This window comes from Enhydra lutris, unplaced genomic scaffold (genome assembly GCF_002288905.1).
Source record: "Enhydra lutris kenyoni isolate GAN:26980312 unplaced genomic scaffold, ASM228890v2 scaffoldscaffold20, whole genome shotgun sequence".
NCBI lineage: Eukaryota > Metazoa > Chordata > Mammalia > Carnivora > Mustelidae > Enhydra > Enhydra lutris.
The window spans coordinates 6,221,080-6,242,586 of record NW_019154104.1 but is presented as its reverse complement, the minus strand read 5'-3'; the positions used below and the strand labels follow the sequence as shown (position 1 = coordinate 6,242,586).

At 47.1% G+C, this 21,507-nt stretch overlaps 1 protein-coding gene across 3 annotated transcripts in view; it reads right to left on the bottom strand.

The window, feature by feature from the left end:
- Positions 1-21,507, bottom strand: part of LOC111148508 (forkhead box N3) — a 297,030-nt gene that overhangs the window by 107,349 nt on the left and 168,174 nt on the right. For all 3 annotated transcript variants that reach the window (XM_022505114.1, XM_022505115.1, XM_022505117.1), the window contains exon 6: positions 3,774-3,838. In XM_022505114.1, coding sequence (XP_022360822.1) covers positions 3,774-3,838 — 65 coding nt within the window. The remainder of the gene's footprint in view (positions 1-3,773; positions 3,839-21,507) is intronic.

The following is a 21,507-nucleotide window of genomic DNA, read 5'->3' as shown; positions in this document are numbered from 1 at the left end:
AGCACCTGCTCAGAGGAAGGGCTGGAGGTAAGAGACAGGGGGGCCCAAATGGGCAGCTGGCACAGAGCGCTGGAGGCAGAGGCTTCTCTCTGAACGCAACTGCACGGGGAGCGCTGAGGCCGACAGGCCCGACGAAGGCTGAAAGGCAGAAGCGGAAGCCAAGATGACTGCAGCCGGTAGGAACTCTGAGTCGAAGGCAGGAAGCGAAAAGCACAGCAAGACCCCACAGAGTGCTGGGCGGACACCTCCAGGGACCAGATGAAGGGTCAGCCCAGGGGTGAACAATGTCTTTAATTAGGAATCACCGACTCATTAAAATAACCCATCCAAGGGTGATGTTTAAATAAAGTAACCTAATTTGAAGTTTGATGGGTGAATGGAATGTGTGTGTGTATGTGTGTGTGACATTAATAAAATAAAAAATGTATTTCAAACACATAGAGACCAAAACAGGGACACACAGACATGAGGAGGGGACAGCTGGAGACACCTGTCAGCTAGCCACTCTGCAGGGCCTCGGATAAGCCACACTCATCTGTTTGGGCCCGTCCTGGGCCCCCTTTAAACATAGGGCTTGTCCCTTTCTGGCACACGGCGAGGTTTCCGTTGTACAAGAACCAATGTACTCTCTGGTCCTTGGAACTGCTAACATCCTGAAATTGTCTCCAGCAGCTTAAATGGCATTTAAAATAAATACTGTGAATTGATGAAATGACCAATTATGTTAAGTACCCATGCCTGGTGTAATCTGAACCACATCTTACCCCATTATCCTCAAAACTGCTAGATGAGTCAGCAGGCCCTCTCGCCAGTGACTCTTCAAGAACCAAGTACAGAGACCACACTCAAGTAGGACCGAGTGCTTCCTTCCCGTTAGTTCTTGCAACTGGTTTTATGCTGGAAAAAAAAAATAATAACTCCTGTGTTTCTGCTCGACAGCTAATAAACCAAACAACTCCTCACCAACACACATGGGTTCCCATTACATTACCATTATGCCTATTGTTCTATGGATTTTCAGGGTCTAACTTCTGCCGTATCCTCTCTGGACAAAACAGTGCTCCGAAGCATATCCTGCTGAGAACAGGGGCTGTCGCCATCCCAGAGTGCCCACGAAGCATTCCTTCTTCACACCCACCATACAAGTCCCCCTCACTGTGCGCCCTGTTGCCTACAGACTCTTGTTTCCCCTTCTCGCAATGCCCTTTGCTCTCTTTCCACAAATCCACAAGCTATTTTTCAAGGCCTCGTTCAAGGTCAACAGTCCCCCTGCACTCCCACCCTCCTGACAATAATCAGCCTCCCTCCTCCAAATGGTGCGACACACCTGCTGCTTCGGCCATGCCTGCCTTCTTTTAGTCTCAACTCCCAGGGACACTCCACACAGTGGGGTTCTCCCTGATCACCCCCGTGTAGCCTGTTCTGCATGGGAGGGGGACCCACAGTCAGCCGGGCTGTGCCGGCCAGTCCCCGGGCCTCTATGTCACCTTCTACCACGTTCTAGGAGGCAGGTTCTTCAGGGTATCCTGCTTGCCTTCAGTCCCAGTCCCTGAGGCTAGGACCTACTCACAGAGTTCTTTCCTAGTTAAATTACCTAGAACAAATGCCCTCCTGCTTGCCACAGGGGAAAAGAAGAAACGTGTGCATATTTCTAAAATGTAAAGTATAAAGACGAGAAAGTATAAATCAGGCACGTTTTCTTCCACTTGAGTCTAACCTCAATTGTCTGTTGGCATGACTGGGCAGCTCCCATCTTTATACACCCATATTTTCATTGTAAAACTTTTGCTCATGGGCGTTAGTGACTTCTTGATGAACCAGTACCACCCACCGTAGGGGCACAAAAATATTGGTTAGGGAGAACAGGCAGAGTCTGGAAAATCTCAGTACCATAAAAGTGTCTTGAGAACTCTATATACAGATATAGCAAATATACAGCAAAGAACTATTGCAGGAAAAAATGAACAAATCCTTGCCCACCCGCTCAAACTCCAACCAAGAGTCTTCTGATTTTCACATACACCAAAAAAATTAAAATTAAAAAATAGGAGAGCTGTACTTAAGTGGATGTGGATTGAATAAGCATCTGAAATTGGTAATAATGAGATTCTCAACGCTCAGAATAATTAGAATTTTAAACCCTATCAGGGAAAGAAAAAAAGGTCCACACCCGTGAGACAGCATCTCAGAGTGAAATCACTCAACTTCAGAACCTTACTGATGTTTTCTTCATGCTTTTTTTCACCTGGCAGAAACAACCAGAAACTAATCCTAAGAGCAAATCTTACTTAATGTGAAACTTAATGAACAAAAATCCTGTAAGAAAATGTACTCGCTAAATAAAATCTCTCTTCTGAAAATAATCCAAACACGAATGATATTCATATCATTGTTATAGACGTACATGAAAAATAAATATGCACATAACTTTGAAATTCACTTGAAAACACTCCCAAAGGCTCATCGTAATTGGTTTCCATTTATACCATCTGAAGGGAGAACAGATTTTTTTAAATTATGTATTAATCTTTGAGAGTGGAGGGAGTTCCCTATTTTCCTTAAATATTTAGGCTATCTGTAACGGTCATTAAAATGAGGATTAGTGAGATCCACCTGCCTAAATTTCACCTGTACCAAGCAAACAGGCAAGGAAATCCTTCAGCTATTGATTTCACAGGCTATTAAAAGGACAATGTGTGATCACGTGGCCTATAAAACAACTGAAATGTGATGCCATCTCTTTGAGCGACTCAGGAAAACCGAAGATAAATGCCCCTTTTCTCAGCCACATTTATATTCCATTCCTTCACCCTGGCTGGCCCTCGGCATGAACTTTTCAAGAAAAGAGGTTTACCTGCTCTAAACCAACCCAAAGGCAGGCACCACTCCGCATTCGAAGCCTGGTGCAGTTCTAACCCTCTCGGTACCATGAGACCCAAATGCTTTTTCGCCACTCCGACACCCAGCCCATCGACGGAGGCTAACGGGGACAGGAAACTGGAAACCTCAGGAGCCCACCAATTCCAGCTTCTCTGCACCACAGACCTCCAAAGCAGTGAAAATCCAGAAGTATCTAGAACGCATCTTACGGCTACTTTTAACCATTTATTCTTCTTTCACTTTATTCAGCCATTTCAAAAGAAACTTAAGAGCCAGAGCAGAGATGAAAGGCAGTTGGAATTCCTTGAGCTCACTGGAGAGGACTGACAGCGAAGAAGCCAAGGGTGGGCCAGACAACAGGAAGAACGTCCCCCTGCCAAGGACGCCAGTGGGGACAGGAGAGGGGTGACTGAAGTCTGAGCCTGGGAGTAAGCCACAGCCAACTGTCCAGGCGCACGGGCCAACAAGGAGTAAGGGGACCTACCCCATGCACCAAAATGCCGGCACAACCCCCAAATTCCTCATTTGCCTGAGCACTGGAAATACACAACTGGGGGGGGGGGTTGTTTTCACCAGCTGCCCAGCTCAGTTCATGCTACTCTCAAATCCTAACTGCCACGTCATTCCAGTTTCACCAAAGCAAGCCGGACTTCCGAAACGGGACCCGTGGGGGCAGACCAAAGAACCGGTCCCAGTCTCGGGCTAACAGTTCAGAGCAACCAGGAGACGTGAGTAGGAGGAAATAAAGAGAACTGGACAAAGAGCTGCAGCCCACAGCAGTCACACTTCTCCAGACAGTGCCCGCTGCTAAAGAGGACAGAGCTCCCCCCGCTGCCAGCAGCCCAAGGGCACAGGGCCGGGGGGGCGGGGAGGGGGCGCGCCTAGAGACCTACCTTGCAGAAGGGCTCCATTTCTCTTGAAGAAGGTGCTGCCGGGCCAGATGGGTGGACCTGATGTGCTGGAAGAGAAGAGAAACCGGGATAAGCGTGGGCTCATGGACACTCGCTCCCCCAGCAGAGCTCTCAGAAGGCCTCAACACACTTTCCCAACAACACGTTATCTACCCCCCCACCAAAAACACATCTTTAAAAACAACCAGGTTTGTTTTCAGTTGAATGGGCTTTGTATTTCCCAGCGTGGAACCTGTCTGTGTGGGTGTTCTGCCCACTGTCCTGCGCCTTCTGCCTCCTGGGCTCTGAAATCATTTGCAGGTAAACGAAAGAGCACGTTCACATGGTTCAACATCACAATGTAGCACTAAAGAATAGCTGCTAATCGACTCCTATTTTACAAACTTATGTGGCAGAGAACTTCTATCCGCGGCTTCTGGGACCAAGTGCGTTTTCCATCACCTCCTAGTGACACCTGCCTGTGATGAACGCAAACCCACTTTTCTCGGCCTTTCTCCTCACCAGATCCTTCATATACAGAAATAGCTTGGATGGACTCCCTCCCTGCCCCTCTGTCTCGTTTGGTACCCTGTTTTCCATTTCTTTGCTTACTAAAATGTTGCCTCCAAACCCTATAGAACATTTCACAGACGTGGCTACTGCCCATGGTCCAGTAGTAGGAGACAGAGGCAAGGACACAAGGAAGGAGCCACACACACAGACACTTTGCTTCAGTTACAGATGAACATTTCAAACTGCTTTGAGATGCCCAGTGAAGAACTTTATAACCAAGCCAGTCTCAGGAAAATATCCTGGGAGTGGGAAGTTGGATCTTCTAAACCAAGGATTGGTTTAATTCATGCTAGACAGCACTTCGTCAAATAGGTTACTACAACCAACCCAAGAGGCAGTACAAGCTACCTTTTGTTAAGACAGTCTGTGGCAGGATGCCTGGGTGGCTCAGTCGGTTGAGCCGCTGCCTTCAGCTCGGATCATGATCCCAGGGTCCTGGGATCAAGTCCTGCCATTGAGCTCCTTGCTCGGCGGGGAGCCTGCTTCTCTCTCTGCCTCTGCCTGCCACTCTGTCTGCTTGTATGTTCTCTCTCTCTCTTTCTCTGACAAATAAATAAATAAAATCTCTAAATGCCCAGGTATCAATAAAGTTTAAAAAAAAAAAAGACAACAGTCCGTGGCAAGAGACACAGTAGAAAAATAAAAAGCTGGTCTGATAGAGTTGTAAATCCAGTGGGCATGCACACATAGTACAGGAAATCAGAAGGGCTACGTAATGAACACTTTCCCAGTCAACAGGGTCTCTGGTTGGACAGGACAGCAATCCATACTGTTAACAAGGAGAAACACCAGCGACACATTCTGCTGACCCAAATTTCGTTACCAGAGAGGTACAAACAACATAGCAGGTACGGGGACACGTTCTGTGATGGGTGAGGAGTGGAGAGGGAGCGGAAAAAGAGCTCCAGCGCATAGAAATACTGTTCCCCAAAAATGCCGAATGTGCTAGAAAACACTACGAACCTTGACGTAAATGAACCTTTTTGTTTTATTTTGTTTGGGGCTGACTATACTCAGGCTAATCGAGAAGAATGCATCAGAGCCACAGCTTTTCCTGCAGTCCTCCGGGCTCAGGCAGGTGTGGCCTCTGAGCGGCCAGGCTGCACAGGGACACCAGATGTGGCTGGGGTCTCAGGGCCGCAGGGCGACAGCAAGCTGATTTCTCTCCTATCTGATTCCGGTCCTATTCCATGGAGTCTTTTAAGGCTCAAAGATGCAGGAAAAATAATGTGCATCAAAATGCTCAAGATTATCTTTTAACAACTCCAGCCAACTCCCTGGGATTTTTACCGTCTTATTTTTATAAGAAAGCAGGAGACAGCAAGCTGGCTGTTGCCAATCCCGAGTCACCTGATTTCCAAAGATATTTTAAAACTGAGGACTTCATTATAGAGGAGTTGGTGCTTCGAGAGAATTCAATAATTGAGTATTACTGCAGGAGCCTGAATATCCAGCTTACTTCCATCCAAATCTCCTCTTTATCCTGACCTTGATTTGGCTGAACACTGAGGAGATGCCAGGCATGGAGTAAATGTGGGGAACTGAGGTCAGGTAAATCCAGTGGTTTAAGATAAGGAAAATTCTCTGCATGATAGAAATCTACTCGGTGATTTCTACAACATCCTTTTAATGTACCCAAGTCACTGATCACTATTCTGGTCGTTCTGCCACGCGGCCCACATAATGGATACTCCAGTCGTGGAGAGAGATTCGGACGGGCCCACCCGTCAGCTCTCACCCGGGCCCCACTGTCAATGATGAATTCACCTTCGGTCTCTTTCTAGCTCAGTTAAGCTGGTTCCCATCATGCTAATTACAAAGCTTTGGAGCTCCCTAGCCAGACAGTCTACATGCCTCTTTTGGATGGTCCCTCAACACAGCTAACTGTCAGGGGACTCAAGGATTCATTAAGTACCTATTAGGAACTGTCTTTGGGGTGGAGAAGGACACAGGGGAAAAATTATTTTTACGGCCTCTAGGAACTTACCTAGCTCCGACCTCCTGTGACCATGTCTTAAGTGACATATATGACTATGGAAAGACCAATGGATACGACCCTACTGGCTATAAGCTGGGGAGGCAGCAAACGGATTTTTTTTCCCCTCTCCATCTGGTGATGCTCACAACTCACTGGCCTTTAAGGCTCAAAGTTGGTTTTTAAAATTTAATGAAATCACCTGAAAGTGTTTATTAACCCTAGGAATTCAGAGAAACAGCTAACTGAGGTCTTCATAGGAATTGCTTAAGGACCCCGGAAACCACTAGTTTACGAGGCAAATCAAGAGGAGGGGAGTATGGATGTGACACTTGCAAGGGGGAGAGGGGCCAGGGGCTCTCTACACTCAGTCACTTGAGCACTGGTGACTTGTAGATGGCCACTGCCATGAGAAGTGGCCACTAGGGCCCCCTTACACCTACTGGAGTGGGTTTTAATCACCTTACAATGGGGCTCACAGGGTAGGATGCTGGGATAGCAAATTACCATTCACAAAGTATAGCAATCAGTGTTTTTCCAATGGGATTCCCCATGCTGTGGGTAGGTAGGGCAGAAAGAGGCGATGAGGAGCAAGAGGCCCTGAGAGGTGCTGGGACGTGCCCAGGCATCACAAGGCTGGTCAGTGAAGAGGCCAAGACCAGACCGGGTCTTCCGGCGCCAGCCACTGTCTAGCCACGCACACGGCATTCTGGCACTAAACTCACGTCTATCCTCCATGGAAGAAGGCTGTGGATGGTATGTCACTAAGAATCTCAAGGCCAATGGCTAAAATCACAACACAGGAAAGAACAGATGTTGGCAAGGATGTGGAGAAAGGGGAACCCTCTTGCACTGTTGGGAATGCAAGCTGGTGCAGGCACTCTGGAAAACAGTATGGAGGTTCCTCAAAAAGTTAAAAAGAACTATGGTCCAGCAATTGCACTACCAGGTATCTACCCAAAAGATACAAAAATACTGACTCGAAGGGACACATGCACTCCGATATTTACAGCAGCATTATCAACAACAGCTAAATTATGGAAACGGCCCAAATGTCCATCAACCGATGAACAGATGAAGAAGATGTGGGGTGTGTGTGTGCGTGTGTGTGTATAGATAATAGATAGATAAACACAAAGGAATATTTCTCAGCCATAAAAAAGAATGAAATCTTGTCATCTGCAACAACGTGGATGGAACGACTGCATTACGCTAAGAGAAATCAGTCAGTCGGAGAAAGACAAATATCAAATGAATTCACTATGTGGAATTTAAGAAACAAAACAGATGAATGTTAAGGGGGGAAAAGACAGTGAGAGGCAAACTGTAAAACAGACTCTTAACTATAGAGAGCACACCGAAGGTTGCCGGAGGGGAGGTGGGCAGGGGGAGGGGCTCGATGGGGGATGGGCATTAAGGAGGGCTCTTGCTGGGATGAGCACGGGGTGTTATACATAAGTGAGACTCACTAAACCAATATTACACTATATGTTAACTAACTAGAATTTAAATAAAAACTTGAAATAAACAAAAAGAATCTCAAGGCAAAATCCCAGGCTACAAAAAGCAATGAGGCTCACCATTGGTGTAGTACAGACAGGTGGGCTCATCGTTGGCAGAAACACAACGCGGATGCCACAAACGTCTCATTTCAGTAACGCTCTAACAGAAGGCCATGACCTTCACCCTATATGCCAAACCCACTTGTAACAAAGGCAGCTGACCAAAGGTTAAGAGGGCTCTGCCTCCCAGAAAAGCAGTTTGTGAACTGGCATTTGAGCACACTGATCCAGGCTGATTGTTAAGACCAGAGCTAAGCCTGCAAAAGTCCCAAGAGAGGAATGATACCATTTTAACAGCGTCCCCAGCGTCTGCTGGGTCTCAGCCCTCAGCCACCTCTTGGGCTGTACCCTCAAAGCTGCATGACTTCCAACTCCCGACGGGACACCATGCGCCAACAGGTCGTACAGCCCTAAGGTGGCTCTTGGCACAATGATGCATTCGATCGTGGGACGCTCCTCCACTCGTGAGCTTTCATCATTGTGAGAACCAGGCAGACTGTAACCAAGACCCTGGGGGGGTTCTGCCAAGACCCATACACTGGCCTGGACTTTCTGTGAATCTAATGAAAAGCATATTAGGAAAAGAACTTTTTTCTAAGAACTCAGCTACCAAACAGGAACGGGTGTATCTAAAAAAAGAGTACAGAGTACTCCAACACAAGTCAACCTTCATGACACTATACTAAGTGAAATGAGCCAGACACAAAGAGACAAATATGGGACTAGACTTGAGTGGTCAAATTCATAAAGAGAGAAAGAAGAATGGAGGTTGCCAGGGGCTGAGGGGCGGGGAGTGGAAAGAGCTATTTAATGGGTACCGCCGTTCGGTTAGATGAAGAGAGCTCTACACTGCTTACACAATAGTGTGAATGCACTTAGTGAACTCTACTGGACTGTGCATCTAAGAAAACTATTTAAGATAGTAATATTTAGGGGTGCCTGGGTGGCTCAGTTGGTTGAGCATCTTGATTTCGGCTTGCGTCATGATTTCAGGGTCATGGGATTGAGCCCCGTGTTGGGCTCTGCGCTCAGCAAGGAGTCTGCTTGAGATTCTCTCCTTTTCCCCCTTCTTCTCTCCTCCCCCCTCCAAATAAACAAAATCTTTTAAAAAAAGATGGGAATATATAATGTTGTATCTATTTTACCATAATTAAATTTTTTTAAACGTACAATGAGAGAGACAGGAGAGAGCCAATGAGTGAAGGAACGTGTATAAGAACGAGTTTGAAGAAATAAATCTAAGTCTAAATAAATAGTTTTGAGCAGTGAAGGACCAACCTACGTGCTGTCTGTGAAGGGACAGTTAGCATCTCTGTTAGAATGGTCCACGACACACTACAAAGCAGAAAGCCCAAACCGACTGAGGAAAAGGAAAGGGGTATCATGAGACCAGTCTATCCTAATCTAGTATTTACAGGTCTTGCCCAATACATCGTAGGCAATGGAATAGCCTCCTGTCGTATTCTTAGCCCTTGAAACGAGAGTGTGAAGGCAATCACTTGGGACGTGTGACATCTACCACCAGACTGTGTTTACCTAGAAATAAAACACTCAAAGCACTTGTAAGAGCGGGGAAATTCCTGAAAAAAAAAATACCTGAAATTTTATTGTTTTAACTCTGTGTATTCATCACCAGGAAGTAACAGAAAAACAAATGTGACCCAGATCATACAATAACAGAGACCCCTTGGGTGAAGGGTGCCAGTCACTGAAGTTTGGAAAGAAGAAATCAGAGCAGGTTGGACAGAGACCAAGTCGGAAGGTATCATGTCTCACAAAATACTGCTCACAATTTGAGAAGCACGACTAGAGAGCTCAGCTGAGCGTTCAGCTTCTTGGGGACATTCCTGGTACTTTTATAACCTTCCAAACAAACAAACAAAACAAAACCAAAAAACAGAACATGACGACATATCAAAGGGATCTCAGGGGCCACTTGGTCCCCACTGACACGTGGTGGGGGGTGGCACAAGATCTGGACATGGGAGTTAGTGCGAAACAAAACAGCCTGGACGTCTTTTAACTTGGCCAAGTCTCAACTCCATGCCATCAAGTGGGGACAATGACACAAGACAACACACAAAAGAAGGACGCTCGGGGAACTGCAAGAATCCGGGTGGTGAGCCTGAGGACAAGGACACTGCATTTCGGGGAACTGAAGAGACATGCTTGGTGCCAACACTTCCCCTAACAGCCTGCGCACTCCCCCAGTTTGGCTGCTGTTCCTGTAATGGACGAGGCGGCCATGCCTTCCTCTTCCTCTTTTCTTTCCAGATGCTCTGAGATGGTCTCATGGTGAACGTTCCCCAGTCCCAAGTAGCAATGAACAGTTTATAAAAATCAAAAGGGTACAAGGAGCAGCTTTACAGATATCAACCACTTTAAAGAAAGCTAAAATAAACAGAGAGAACTCAGGGCACCCGGGTGGCTCAGTGGGTTCAACGTCTGACTCCTGGTTTCCGCTCAGGTCATGATCTCGGTGTCATGGGATGGAGCCCCATGTTGGGCTCCGTGCTCAGTGTGGAGTCTTCTTGGGATTCTCTCCTGCTCCCTCTCCCTCTCTCCTCCCCTTGCTCGCATGCCTGTGTGCGTTCTCTCTAATAAATCAAATCTTTAAAAAAAAAGAGAGAGAGAGAAAGAGAGAGAGAGAGAGAAAAAAAAAAAAACTCTGCAGAGAATCCTGCACAGATCCAAAGGGGCAAGTATGGCAGCCCACAGTGATCTTCCAGGGTCTGGTGGAAACATACTAGGACTGGCCAATTCTTGAGACAGCATTACTGAAACATTTAGACAAAAATGACCCAGGACCACAAAAGCCACAGTAGAGAGCATGGCAAGATCACCCTGAGGGCAAAACATGGACCCCGGTAAGAAATGGAGTCACTTTGTTACCTTAGCCAAGTATGAAAATGAGAGACTCATCCAAATGGATCACCCTACAAAGAGTTCTTGGGTGCCTGTCACTGCCAAGGCCCTGAGGTGCTGGGGGCTGAAAGAGCTGTGAGAACCTACTGTGAGAACCCCACAGAGGCAGGCTGTCCTGGGGTTAAGAACCACTGTGTTATTTTAACTATGTCAGTGTTTCCAAATGGGCCACCAAGCACATGATGAAGGTTAGGATTCCCTCCTTGAACACATGTGAACCACTGTTGACCTATGGCAGGTCATAGGCAAGGTCATAGGTTGACCTTGGCACTACTGGCATCTGGGGCTGGAAAATTCCTTGTTATGGAGGCTTATCCTGTGCATCGTCAGAGGGTGGGCGGCCTCCCTGGCCTCTGACCCCTAGATGCCAGTCCTCCCCTGTTGTAACAATTACACAAGTCCCCAGGACCAATGGCCTGGTGGTCAGCTACCCCACTAAGCTGGCCCCCATCTCCTCCCACTCGCCAAATCCCAAACCTCCCTCTCCACATCTCCGCGCAGCAGTGTCACCTCCTCTTTTCTGAAACCAAAGACATCCTGCATAAGTTCACTCGCCCTCTGTTACTTCCACCTGCGTCTGTACCTCTTTCCTCACAAAATGGTACCCTACTGCCCTCTTTCCTTCTGGAACCTACCCTCCCTCCATTACCTCTTGTGACCTTTGTCTCCACTTGCCCCTCCTTTCTGAGGGCTAATAACTATTCTTCTCTTGTTCATGATCAAACACCAACTAGTGTTCAGACCCTCCTTGGATCCCGTAGCTCTGCCACGTACTGGCAAGCCCCCAAGCCGGCACAGCACGCAGGGCCTTGACCCCATCACATCACTGTCTCCAAGGACTAGACACAGTCCTCTCACATCGATGTCACCAGAGGCCTGCCAGTCACTGGCCGTTCAGGGCAGAGGGCCCATGGTGGCACGACAGCCTAACCTCCTCTCCTCCACATGCTTGCAAGAGAAGCCTGCCTGTATTTTCCTAATCACATAAACACCATGACTTTTGACGTTACCCCTTTAAAATCCTTTCTATTTTTAACCTCAAAACACCCTTCTAGCCTGGTTTTCTTTGTCCCACTCTCCTTTCTATATATCCTGTGAGCTCTATGTCCAGCCTTGGCCCCATAATTATGGGCATTCCTAGAATGTTAGTCCTCTCTCTTCTCTCCTCCTATTCCTTTCCTAGAAGAGTTTATGGAACAACGGAAAATCCAGCTTTCCAATCCTGCATCTCCAGCTGACGTTGTCGGGAGACTCTGGAACGTACGTCTGGCTGTGATGTGACACGATCCTGGGCTGTCACCCCACCCATCCTGTAACGAGAGGGGTGGGCTTTCTGCCTCTGCCTCCCTGGTGGTCCCCATGGGCACTTCCACACTGCCCTCAGTTTCCCTTGCCTCCCTGAGCGCTCTAGGGCTGCTACAACAAGCGTCACAGATGAGTGGCTTTCACAAACCTCTTGTCTCCCAGTTCTGGAGGCTAGAAGCCAAGGTCAATATCGCTTCTTCTACGGGCTCTAAGGGAGAATCTGTTCCGTGCCTCGCTCTGAGTTTCTGGGTGTGATGACAATCTTTGTATGCACCACGCCATCTCTGCCTTCGTATTTACCTGGCCTTCTCCCAGCGTGTGCTCGCCTGTGTCCACATTTCCCCTTTTCATATTGGCTTAGGAGGTCCAGCCTACTGCAGTATGACCCAATCTTACCGAATTACACCTACAATGGCCTTATTTCCAAATCAGGTCATAGTCTAAGGTACTAGGTGCTAGGACATCAACCTATGAATCTGGTGGGGAGGACAACTCAACCCATCACGGTGTCTATGGCTGTGTCTTTTTCCACATGGTGCACTCACTCTCCGCAACACAGAGACACCTGTGTCTTTTCTTTCCCTAAATCTCCATCACCCAGCACACCGCTGGGAACTTGGTAGCACCTGTCAAATGTTTGCTGAGGGAATAAAAGTTCACACTGTAACTCAGCATTCCTCCCAAAAACAAAGAAGAAAAAAAAAATCACTCATCCTTTGGTGATCACCTGTAAAATTCTCAAGTTCGAAATTCGCAAGTGTCCAATACCTTCCTCTCCCATACTCCTGTCTGGGGTCACCCACCACTGCCAAGCCTTTCTTTCTAAGGTCTCTTGCATTTCACTCCGCTGGGTCAAATGATATGCAGGTGTTCCTACCAGCGCCCTAACAAATCCCACCCCCACGACCCCAGGCAGCCCTGCCTAACACCTTAGCAGCCTTCTCTGAACACAGCACAGCATCTTCATTTGCTCTGCCCTTGCTTTGCAAACTGCTCCTCAGGAAACCCCAGGAGGTGACCATGGGGCTGCCAACAGTGGCAGTGGGGGATGGGTATCTAGGTGAGGTCCTGGCCCAACGTCAGTAAGGGATGTGATTTTTCTTGCATCTTATGTACTGAGTTTTCACATTATTTCTCATTTGAAGAGTCTAGTGATTACAAAGGTGTGGGAAAACCAGTAGCTAATGGGGAAGAGTCAAAGCCAATAGGTTCTCTGCCCCTCAGAGTCTTTATATTCTTCCCCAGCATGCTTCCTGCTCCCCAATATGCCACCTGGCCAGGTCTCCAGAATACATGTGGACCCCACGTACTTCTGAGGCCCATTCAATCCAATTCTGTTCCCCTCTGCCTGAAATGCCCTTTTCTGGCATTCTCCTGGCCTGTTCAGGTCCCATCCATCCTTTATTGCTCAACTCAAATCCCAGATCCCAGGGAGAATGTTCCTGGTCATTCCCACACCCTGGGACCTGCTCTGAGTTGGTTTAGTAATTTCTACCTGTACAGCCAGTTGGGAATTGATCATACTCTGCAATGTTCTCTGATCTGATGTTTTCTTACACCTTCAATTCACTTTCCGTAGGTCTGTGCCTTGACTCTCAAAGGCCTGAAACCCCACATGGGCAGGGACTAAGGGTGACTTCCCTTCAAGTCTGTCACACACAGAAGGTGGGTGTCGTAACTCTACTAAGTGATGTTATAAAACAGCAGAAATGCTACCTGCGTATCATAAACAGAATTACCTCAAACACTAAGGATGAAAAAAAAATCTCTTATAGACATAATTTAAGTTTTTTACCAAGAAACTAGCCTGTACAGTAACATTTCTTCTCTGTCATCATCTCAGATAAAACCTTAAAAATGGAAACGAAATGATAACTCTCATCATTGATGGTAAGTAAGAGTTAGGTAATTTAGATTACTCTTTTCTGTGATTTCTTGATTACTTAGGAATATATAAATAACTAGATAAGTACATGTATATTTCTGATAATATGGAATGCACGTTTGGGTCCACTGGAGAAATGCTGCTTGAAACCCCAGCTATGATTTTAGATGCATACGGCTCATGATACATTTTATGAACAGATGCAAAGGTGTTTATCATTATCTCGGTGCTACACAGTTTCTAATTTTACATATGAAAACCAAGGCATCATTCAGCATAAAGTGCATTATTTGCATGATATATTTGCATTTGTAAAACACCCACATTTACTTTTACTGCTTAATGGGCCTGGTTAAAATGGGCCACTCTATATAAATGGAGCACTGGTTCCCAACTCAATGGTGCTGATAAGAAAACGACTCCTTTTAGATGCAAATGAACCTACTAATCACAATTAAAATGGTGGAGTTGAGGGAAGCTGAGCAGCTGTTCTAAGAGCTACAAGTCTAGGGCCAGTTTGGTTCTAGCTTAATCTTTGGAGCTGCCTGGGACTGGAGGGGTTGGGGGGGGCGGTAATGACACATGACATCTGCCCCAGTTGGGGGGTAGGGGGTGCGCAATGGGATAAACTTAACTTTCTAAATGTGGGTGGGAGGGAACCAAGAGCCCCCAGTCTTGGTTGACTAAGCAGATGTGGTCCATCCGGGCAACTGGTGGTGTTAACCCACACCGGTCCATAGGACCAGATTTTAACCAGTCCCAGTCAAAGGACACAAGCTGAGCAGAAAGGGAGGAGGGCTGCATTTGCAAAACTCATGGAGGAAAGGCAAGCCACACAGAGGAAGAGTTAAATGACCGAAACCACCCCCCCTTCAAGTGGTGCAGTCACCATGGAAAACAGTATGGTGGTTCCTCAAAAAATTACATGTGGAATTACCATATGATCCAGTAGTTCCCCTTCACCATAGACACAAAAAAGAACCGAAAGCAAGAATTCGGATAACTGTACACTGTTGTTGATCGCGGCACTATTCACAATGGGCAGACAGTGGAAGCAACCCGAGTGTTTACGGATGGATGAACAGACCCAGACTCTGTACGTGCACACAGTGGTCTTCAGCCAGGGACATTCTGACACAGGCTGTAACACGGCTGAATGGGGAGGACAGGCCCCTGTGAAATACACCGGTCATGACCAGCCAAAGACCCTGTATGATTCCACCTATGTGAGGTGGTATGTGAGGTACCCAGGGCAGTCAAAGTCATAAAGGACAGAAAGTAGAACGGTGGCGGCCACGGGGTGGGGGGAGGATTGGGGAGGTGCTGTTGCATGGGTACAGAGTTTCAGTCTAGAAAGATGGAAAAGTTCTAGAAGCAGACACTGGTGCTGCTTATACAACGAATGTACCTAATGGCAGCAAACTATGTACTTAGAAATGACGAAGATGATAAATTTATGTTATAGGCTTTTTACTACAACTTCAAAATAAATAAACGATAACTAAATAGATAAGATAGGTGGATAGATAGATAATAAAACAAGCAGACATTCCCTAAAGACTGGCCAGACAGGGGAGGCAGGTGGGGGCTTCTCTGCTCCTCTGTCCCAAAGCTCTGATAATGGGAGTGGGTTTGCTCACCTTTACTCACTTGTCCACTCACTGAGTGAACGTGCTTTACACGTGCTATGGGGACATGGCAGTGAAGAAACCATCCTGTCCTCCAAGAGGCAGGGACACAGATGGGTGAACAGACAAGGATTTGGGGCTCTACAGAGAATGATACACAGCTCTGGACACACAGCTGGGAGACCACTGCCCTCGGATCCCTCGATTACCATGCCCATGAATGAAACTGGACACCAGGACTTCTTGGTGGACAGAAACCATCAACAATCTTCTCTCTTCCATAAGGACTACTCTGACTTGACCCGCCTCTGTCTCTTCCTTGAGGTCTGACTGCACTGGCCTCAACACACAGACTTCAGGACCAACTGTCTCACCAGTTCTCCTCCAGCTGCCTCCCTGGGGACACTGCCGGTCCTCCACAGGTGTCATCCACCAAGTACTAAGAGCTCCATAAATACTGACTACCATCAGAGCACCCGAACAGTCGCTTGATATACTCTTGGGTGCATTTCCGGGGAGTTGAAATCTGGAGGCATTCCCATGGAGTTTCCCCATCTCAGCATCGCTGCCCCACAAATAAAGACACCCAGCCCCCTTAAGGAGCAGCCTGTCTGATGATGGCGGTTCTCTAAGATGGAGTGGCTGATGGTGGCACAGGGACAGCTCTTAGCCTTGCCCTCTTGCTGGGTGGGTATGGAGGGGCTCCATGACTGACGACCTCCGGCTCTTCTTCCCTCCCCTGGCACTGGTTCTGGGAAGGTCTTGACAGAGCATCAGGAACTCGGTGGAATGTATGGAACCAATTGGGAACTTCAGACCAAATTGGTACAACTGGGGATGAGTGACAGTGGGGAAACCTTTATCTAAAAATCTAAAAACTGACTCCTTTTAAGAGGAAATGCCTCTTAAGTGAAAAACATCATTTTGCCGTGAACTCAGTGGCAAGTGTCCCATAACCTAGAAGCAGGAAGGGTGGCCCATATGCGTACCTCCTGTCCCAGGACGGCAGCATCATTCTGAGGCCACGACACACAATCCTACTTTGCCCAAATGCAGATAATGCTAACGTCATCTCTGATTATTCCACTGAACTACTACAACTTTCAGAGAAAAACCTCCCTCACCGAGACTAAAGTCACTGTCATCTACTCCTCATTCAGGCTTGTAGAGACTGAGATATAGATCCAAGGCTGAATCCAAGTTTTGATACAGTCTGATTCTGGTACTTCCGGCCGTGCTTCCCATTGCAGACGGGAAAATGACCTACTTTTGGGAAAACTGTGATTTACCTTAATCATTACTCATTTCCTCCCCATGAGAGCCAATCCCATCCCACGCCCCACCACAAAGATGAGAGACACGAGTGCTGATTTCGGAAAGCTGATGAGAGCGAGCTGGACACTTCCGTCTGAATGTTCCAGCAAGGGTACCAAATCTAGCCACTCAAGTAAAGTCTGAAGTTACATGTAACAGCACAGAAGTTTATATTTTATGAAACATTTCCCCTACAGGTTCTTGGATCTATTTGTGGTTGACTTTGAAGTGACAAAAAAGTGAATCTCCATTTCCAAAAAGTAATCTCTTCTGTCTGCCAAGGCCACAATATTGTGATGAGGCATCAGCCCCTAACAGCGGCTTTGTCCTGACACTTCCAACGAGCATGAAGAGCTGGCCGCCCCCTCAAAGATGTTCTTCCCACTCCTTCCTCACCTGCATTACCTGCCCACCTTGCCTACCACCTGCACCTGCCACAGCTGCTTACTTGTGACCTTCTCCTGTTCTCCAACATGGGGTCCCCATGTGTACCCTGAGCCTTGTTCTGGGAAACCAAGTAAGTGGTTGGAAATCCAACTGCACTAGTCTTTTTTCCTTATCATGGGGGCTAGAGCCTATTTAACAGACTTGTATTAATGCCCACTGGATCCTTGTTGAAAACTTATGGAAACATTCGTTCCTTCCCTTGAAGGAAAATGAAGCAAATAATGTTGCTAAGTTTCCTTTACAGTGTATTACATTCAAAGAGAACAGTTTCAAAAAAGTAATGTTACATCTTGGCCGTGGTTATAGATAGATAGGGGAGACTGTGTTTTACAAACCTTCGCAGTATACAGTGACTTTTCAGAACATTCCCTCCCCGCACAAACATGACGAGTAGCTTTGCATGAGGTTTTTTTGTTTTGCTTTGTTTTGGCCTGTACTTCCCTCTTCTTTGAATTTCCATGGCATCCAGAAGTTTCCACATCATTGAAGCTTTAAGCATATTCAGGAAAACCTTAGCTTCCTGAAACCTTTGGGAACTCAACACCCGAGCACAGAGGATGCTTCCTGGTGCCTGGTCCTTACACTCACCTTTGAGTGTCCACGGACCATGGGCAACACACACTTCATGCCTGGGGCACACCCGCTCTTCACTGGGGCCAGTCAGCCCAAGAGCTTCAGAAGGACACAGGCCAGCCCCCCCAATTTGCCTGCAGAGCTCAGCACTCAACCAGGCTTTAAAAGGTCCTCCTAGCCTTTTACCTGCCTCTCCTCTTCAAAGGCCACACCTAACAGGTGGCATCCAGTTTCTGAAGGCAGTCCTCAGTCTCCCCTCTCCTGGGTGACAATTCCTGCTCAGAGCATACTTACAATGGGACCTATTACTGCGTCCTATCTGCAGATACCCCCGCTTTCACTGGTGGGGGCAACACCAGCCTTCACTCGTGGGGGGTGCCTCATTCACACTTGCACAATCCCAACAATCGCGCTTTCAAAACCAGTCCCTGGCTGGCCATGGCTTGGTGTCACTTCCAAGTTCCTAAGCTCTAAGCGACTGGCTCAGCTTGTTCGAGCTTCATCCCCCGCCATCCCTTGTCTTTTCTTCCCCCCTCCGTGTTATTGCTCTGGCAATACCAAGTTCTTCACGGGTGCCCAGACACACCGGAGAGCTTCTCATTTTTGTCTCTGCTCAACTCAACTGCTCCTGCTTGAAACATCCCACCTTCCAGGATCCTCATTGCAAACTCTCAGGCATTCTTGAAAATTCTGCTTCTTGTCTTCCTTCCGCCTCCCCCTACGCCCAGTACAGATCCAGCCCCTCTCGTGCTGTTCCTCTGACGTGTAACACCGGATCATGCGGTCGGTCATCTACTTGTTTATATGGCTGGACTGCAAAGTCTCTGGAGAATACCAATGGTTCTATTAGTCTGAGGCTCCTCGTGGCTGGTGTGGAGTAGGTATTCAACAAATGTCTGCCAAAGAAATCAGCCTTAGAAAGTACATACAGAGCTGGGATCATGATCCTTGCTGTGCAGCTAAGAAAACTTCATTCTGAAAGGTGAAGTCACAAGGGTCCTGCCACTCGTAAGTGACGCATGCTCCTTCCACTAGAGTGTGATGTTTATTCAACCCACCTCTCATTTCCTGTTGCTTCTTGAGTTCTGTGATCTACAGGAAATAAAAGTTTACTGAATGTTTCAGAGCATCTATACATTGCCTTTCGGAGCGGACACCTAGGACACTCCTATAATTCACCATTATCGGCGCATCTAGTTGAACTTGGAGCCCGGGCAGCCAAGCGCTAAATTAACATCACTTTTCTCTGCAGAGGTGAGGGGGCTCTGAACAGGCACAAGATGCCTGCATAACTTGGAAGAAGAGATTTCCGCACCGCTTCGTCTCCTATACAAATGGACTCAGCGCAGAAACGAGACTTTGCACTGTTTATAGTTGAAAGCAGCCAGTTTCCGCGGCTCGCCGGTGATCACTCCACTAAAAATAGCTTTGATGCTGTCACATGCAAACTTGAGCAGAACCTGAAAGCAGTTCCCCTTTTAGTTCTGAGCCAGTTCAACTTTAAAAGAGAGGCAGCTGTTAACATACTCTAACGTGTTTACATGATGGCAAAGTAGTTCAGCGCATAGTAAAACACACACACGCATACACACACACCAGCAACAAAAACACTGAAAAGGGACAGAAATGGGTTTGCAGCTCTGGTGATGATCCTTCTTTCTGTGGAGCTGGAGCCTGGGAGGAACAGTGAGGTTGGCAGGGAAAATCCAAAGTGGCCAGGTTTAAGGGAAACGCGGTCAGCACAACCAGGGTGAAGACAGGGCAGGGACACTTCCTGCCTCTCCTTGGGGTGGGGCCAGGGGAGGCGGTGTAGAAAAGAGAACCTAGCAACGTGGGTACTTTTAAAAATCTTGCTACAAACACCTAAGCTGGGTTTTTGTTTGTTGTTGTTGTTTTTAAGAAATCATGAAAATGAAGGAAATACTTTCAACATCTTGGCTGTTCCGGATACTAGACCCAGGCTGAGGGACAGTGCAGTGCAGGCTTGGGGACCAGAGGAAACGTGAATTTTCATTCCAGCTCCTCTCCTCGAGGCCCGTCAGACCTGCCGTGTCTCCCCCACCTGCCACTCTGGGTATGAGCGTAACGTGAGAAAATGTACGCCCAGGGGAACCCTGGGAAACCTTCCACAACGTCCTCCAGAAACATGTAACCAGAAGACAGAAGTGCTGACAGTGGTCTGGGGTCTACTCCAGGGAAATAATGCAGTTTTATCTTTTTACAGAAGCGCCAAGGAAACTGCTTTTTTTTTTTTCTTTTCCATTTTTCACACATAACGCTGTGTGTCCAAAGGATGAGTCACATCACGTTTGCTCAGGAAGTGAGAATTATTTTGATGAGGTTTTGTCCTAGAAAACTTGCACAGAGTCTGGCTGAGCTGAGGTGGAGAGGGGACCAGGCCCTGGCTGCCACTGGATTTGGCCACCTGTGCCGGGAGCTCACGGTGGGGGGCAAGGGAGACCGAGGTCAGTGATGGACAACTGGTGACACCTGCTCATGGACCCTGTTGGGACGTTTATTTGAGAAGTCTGCGTGTATTTTACAACCTGTAATTTAACACAGACCTCAGGTCCTTTTTAGGAGACCTTAAGAAAACAATACCTCTGTTACGTCACTGACCCCTTCTATGAGTTTTAACGCCATGAGAAGCTACACGTGACTCAAGCACAAGAATGAATGGGTCCTCTTCTCAATCCACTATAAATTTTAGCAGCACATTGAGGTTATATTAGCACAGGAATTTATTTATCGCCTAAGTTATATATTGGAACAACAGAACAGACTTTACATACGGCTGTATCTTTAACACTCATTTTTTTGTTAACAAGACAAAAGAATTTACTGTTGGGGCCAACAGCTTGCTGGCAGTTAATACCGTGATTAGCTGTTGCCTGGCAACAGTCAAGCGTGCTTTCTCCCAAATCAGGAAGAGCCATTGCTAAATCTAGACTAATTACAAAATGGGACAAATATTTAAAAGCTTTATATTTATTAAGGATTTTGGGAGAGCATCCTAATAAGAATGATTCCTATTAAACAGATTCAGCTAAATACCACGCATATTTGCCTTTGTTTCACTGTCCCATGCTCTGCAGATCACTTCAGGGAAACTGGATGTGTTTGCAACTTTCCTCATTTCCCTAAATATTGTACTAAAGCAAAACCATATGCTTACATTTTGGAGAAGCATGTCTTTTGCCTACTTCTCTAAGAGTAAGGATGAACAGAAACACCACAGACACCTAAGTCTTTTAAAATAGATAGACTTGCAAACAAATTTGGAGGATACCCCACCATTTGTAGTCTTCTTGCAGAGCACTCTGGACAAAAAACTCAACAGCCTGTGACTCTCAGAGTTACTACCTTTGTCTGCATTCTCAATTCCTTCTATTCCTGGAGTCGCTCAGAATTCTCTGCGTGGAGAACAAGTCCAGAGTTTTATCAGAGTCCACAGAGCTGGCCTCCCTGCCATCAGGGCCAGGCTGCTGGGGGCTAAGCCTTGAGCAATCAAAGTTCTCAGGTCTAGAGAACTTACTTCACCCCCTTGAGG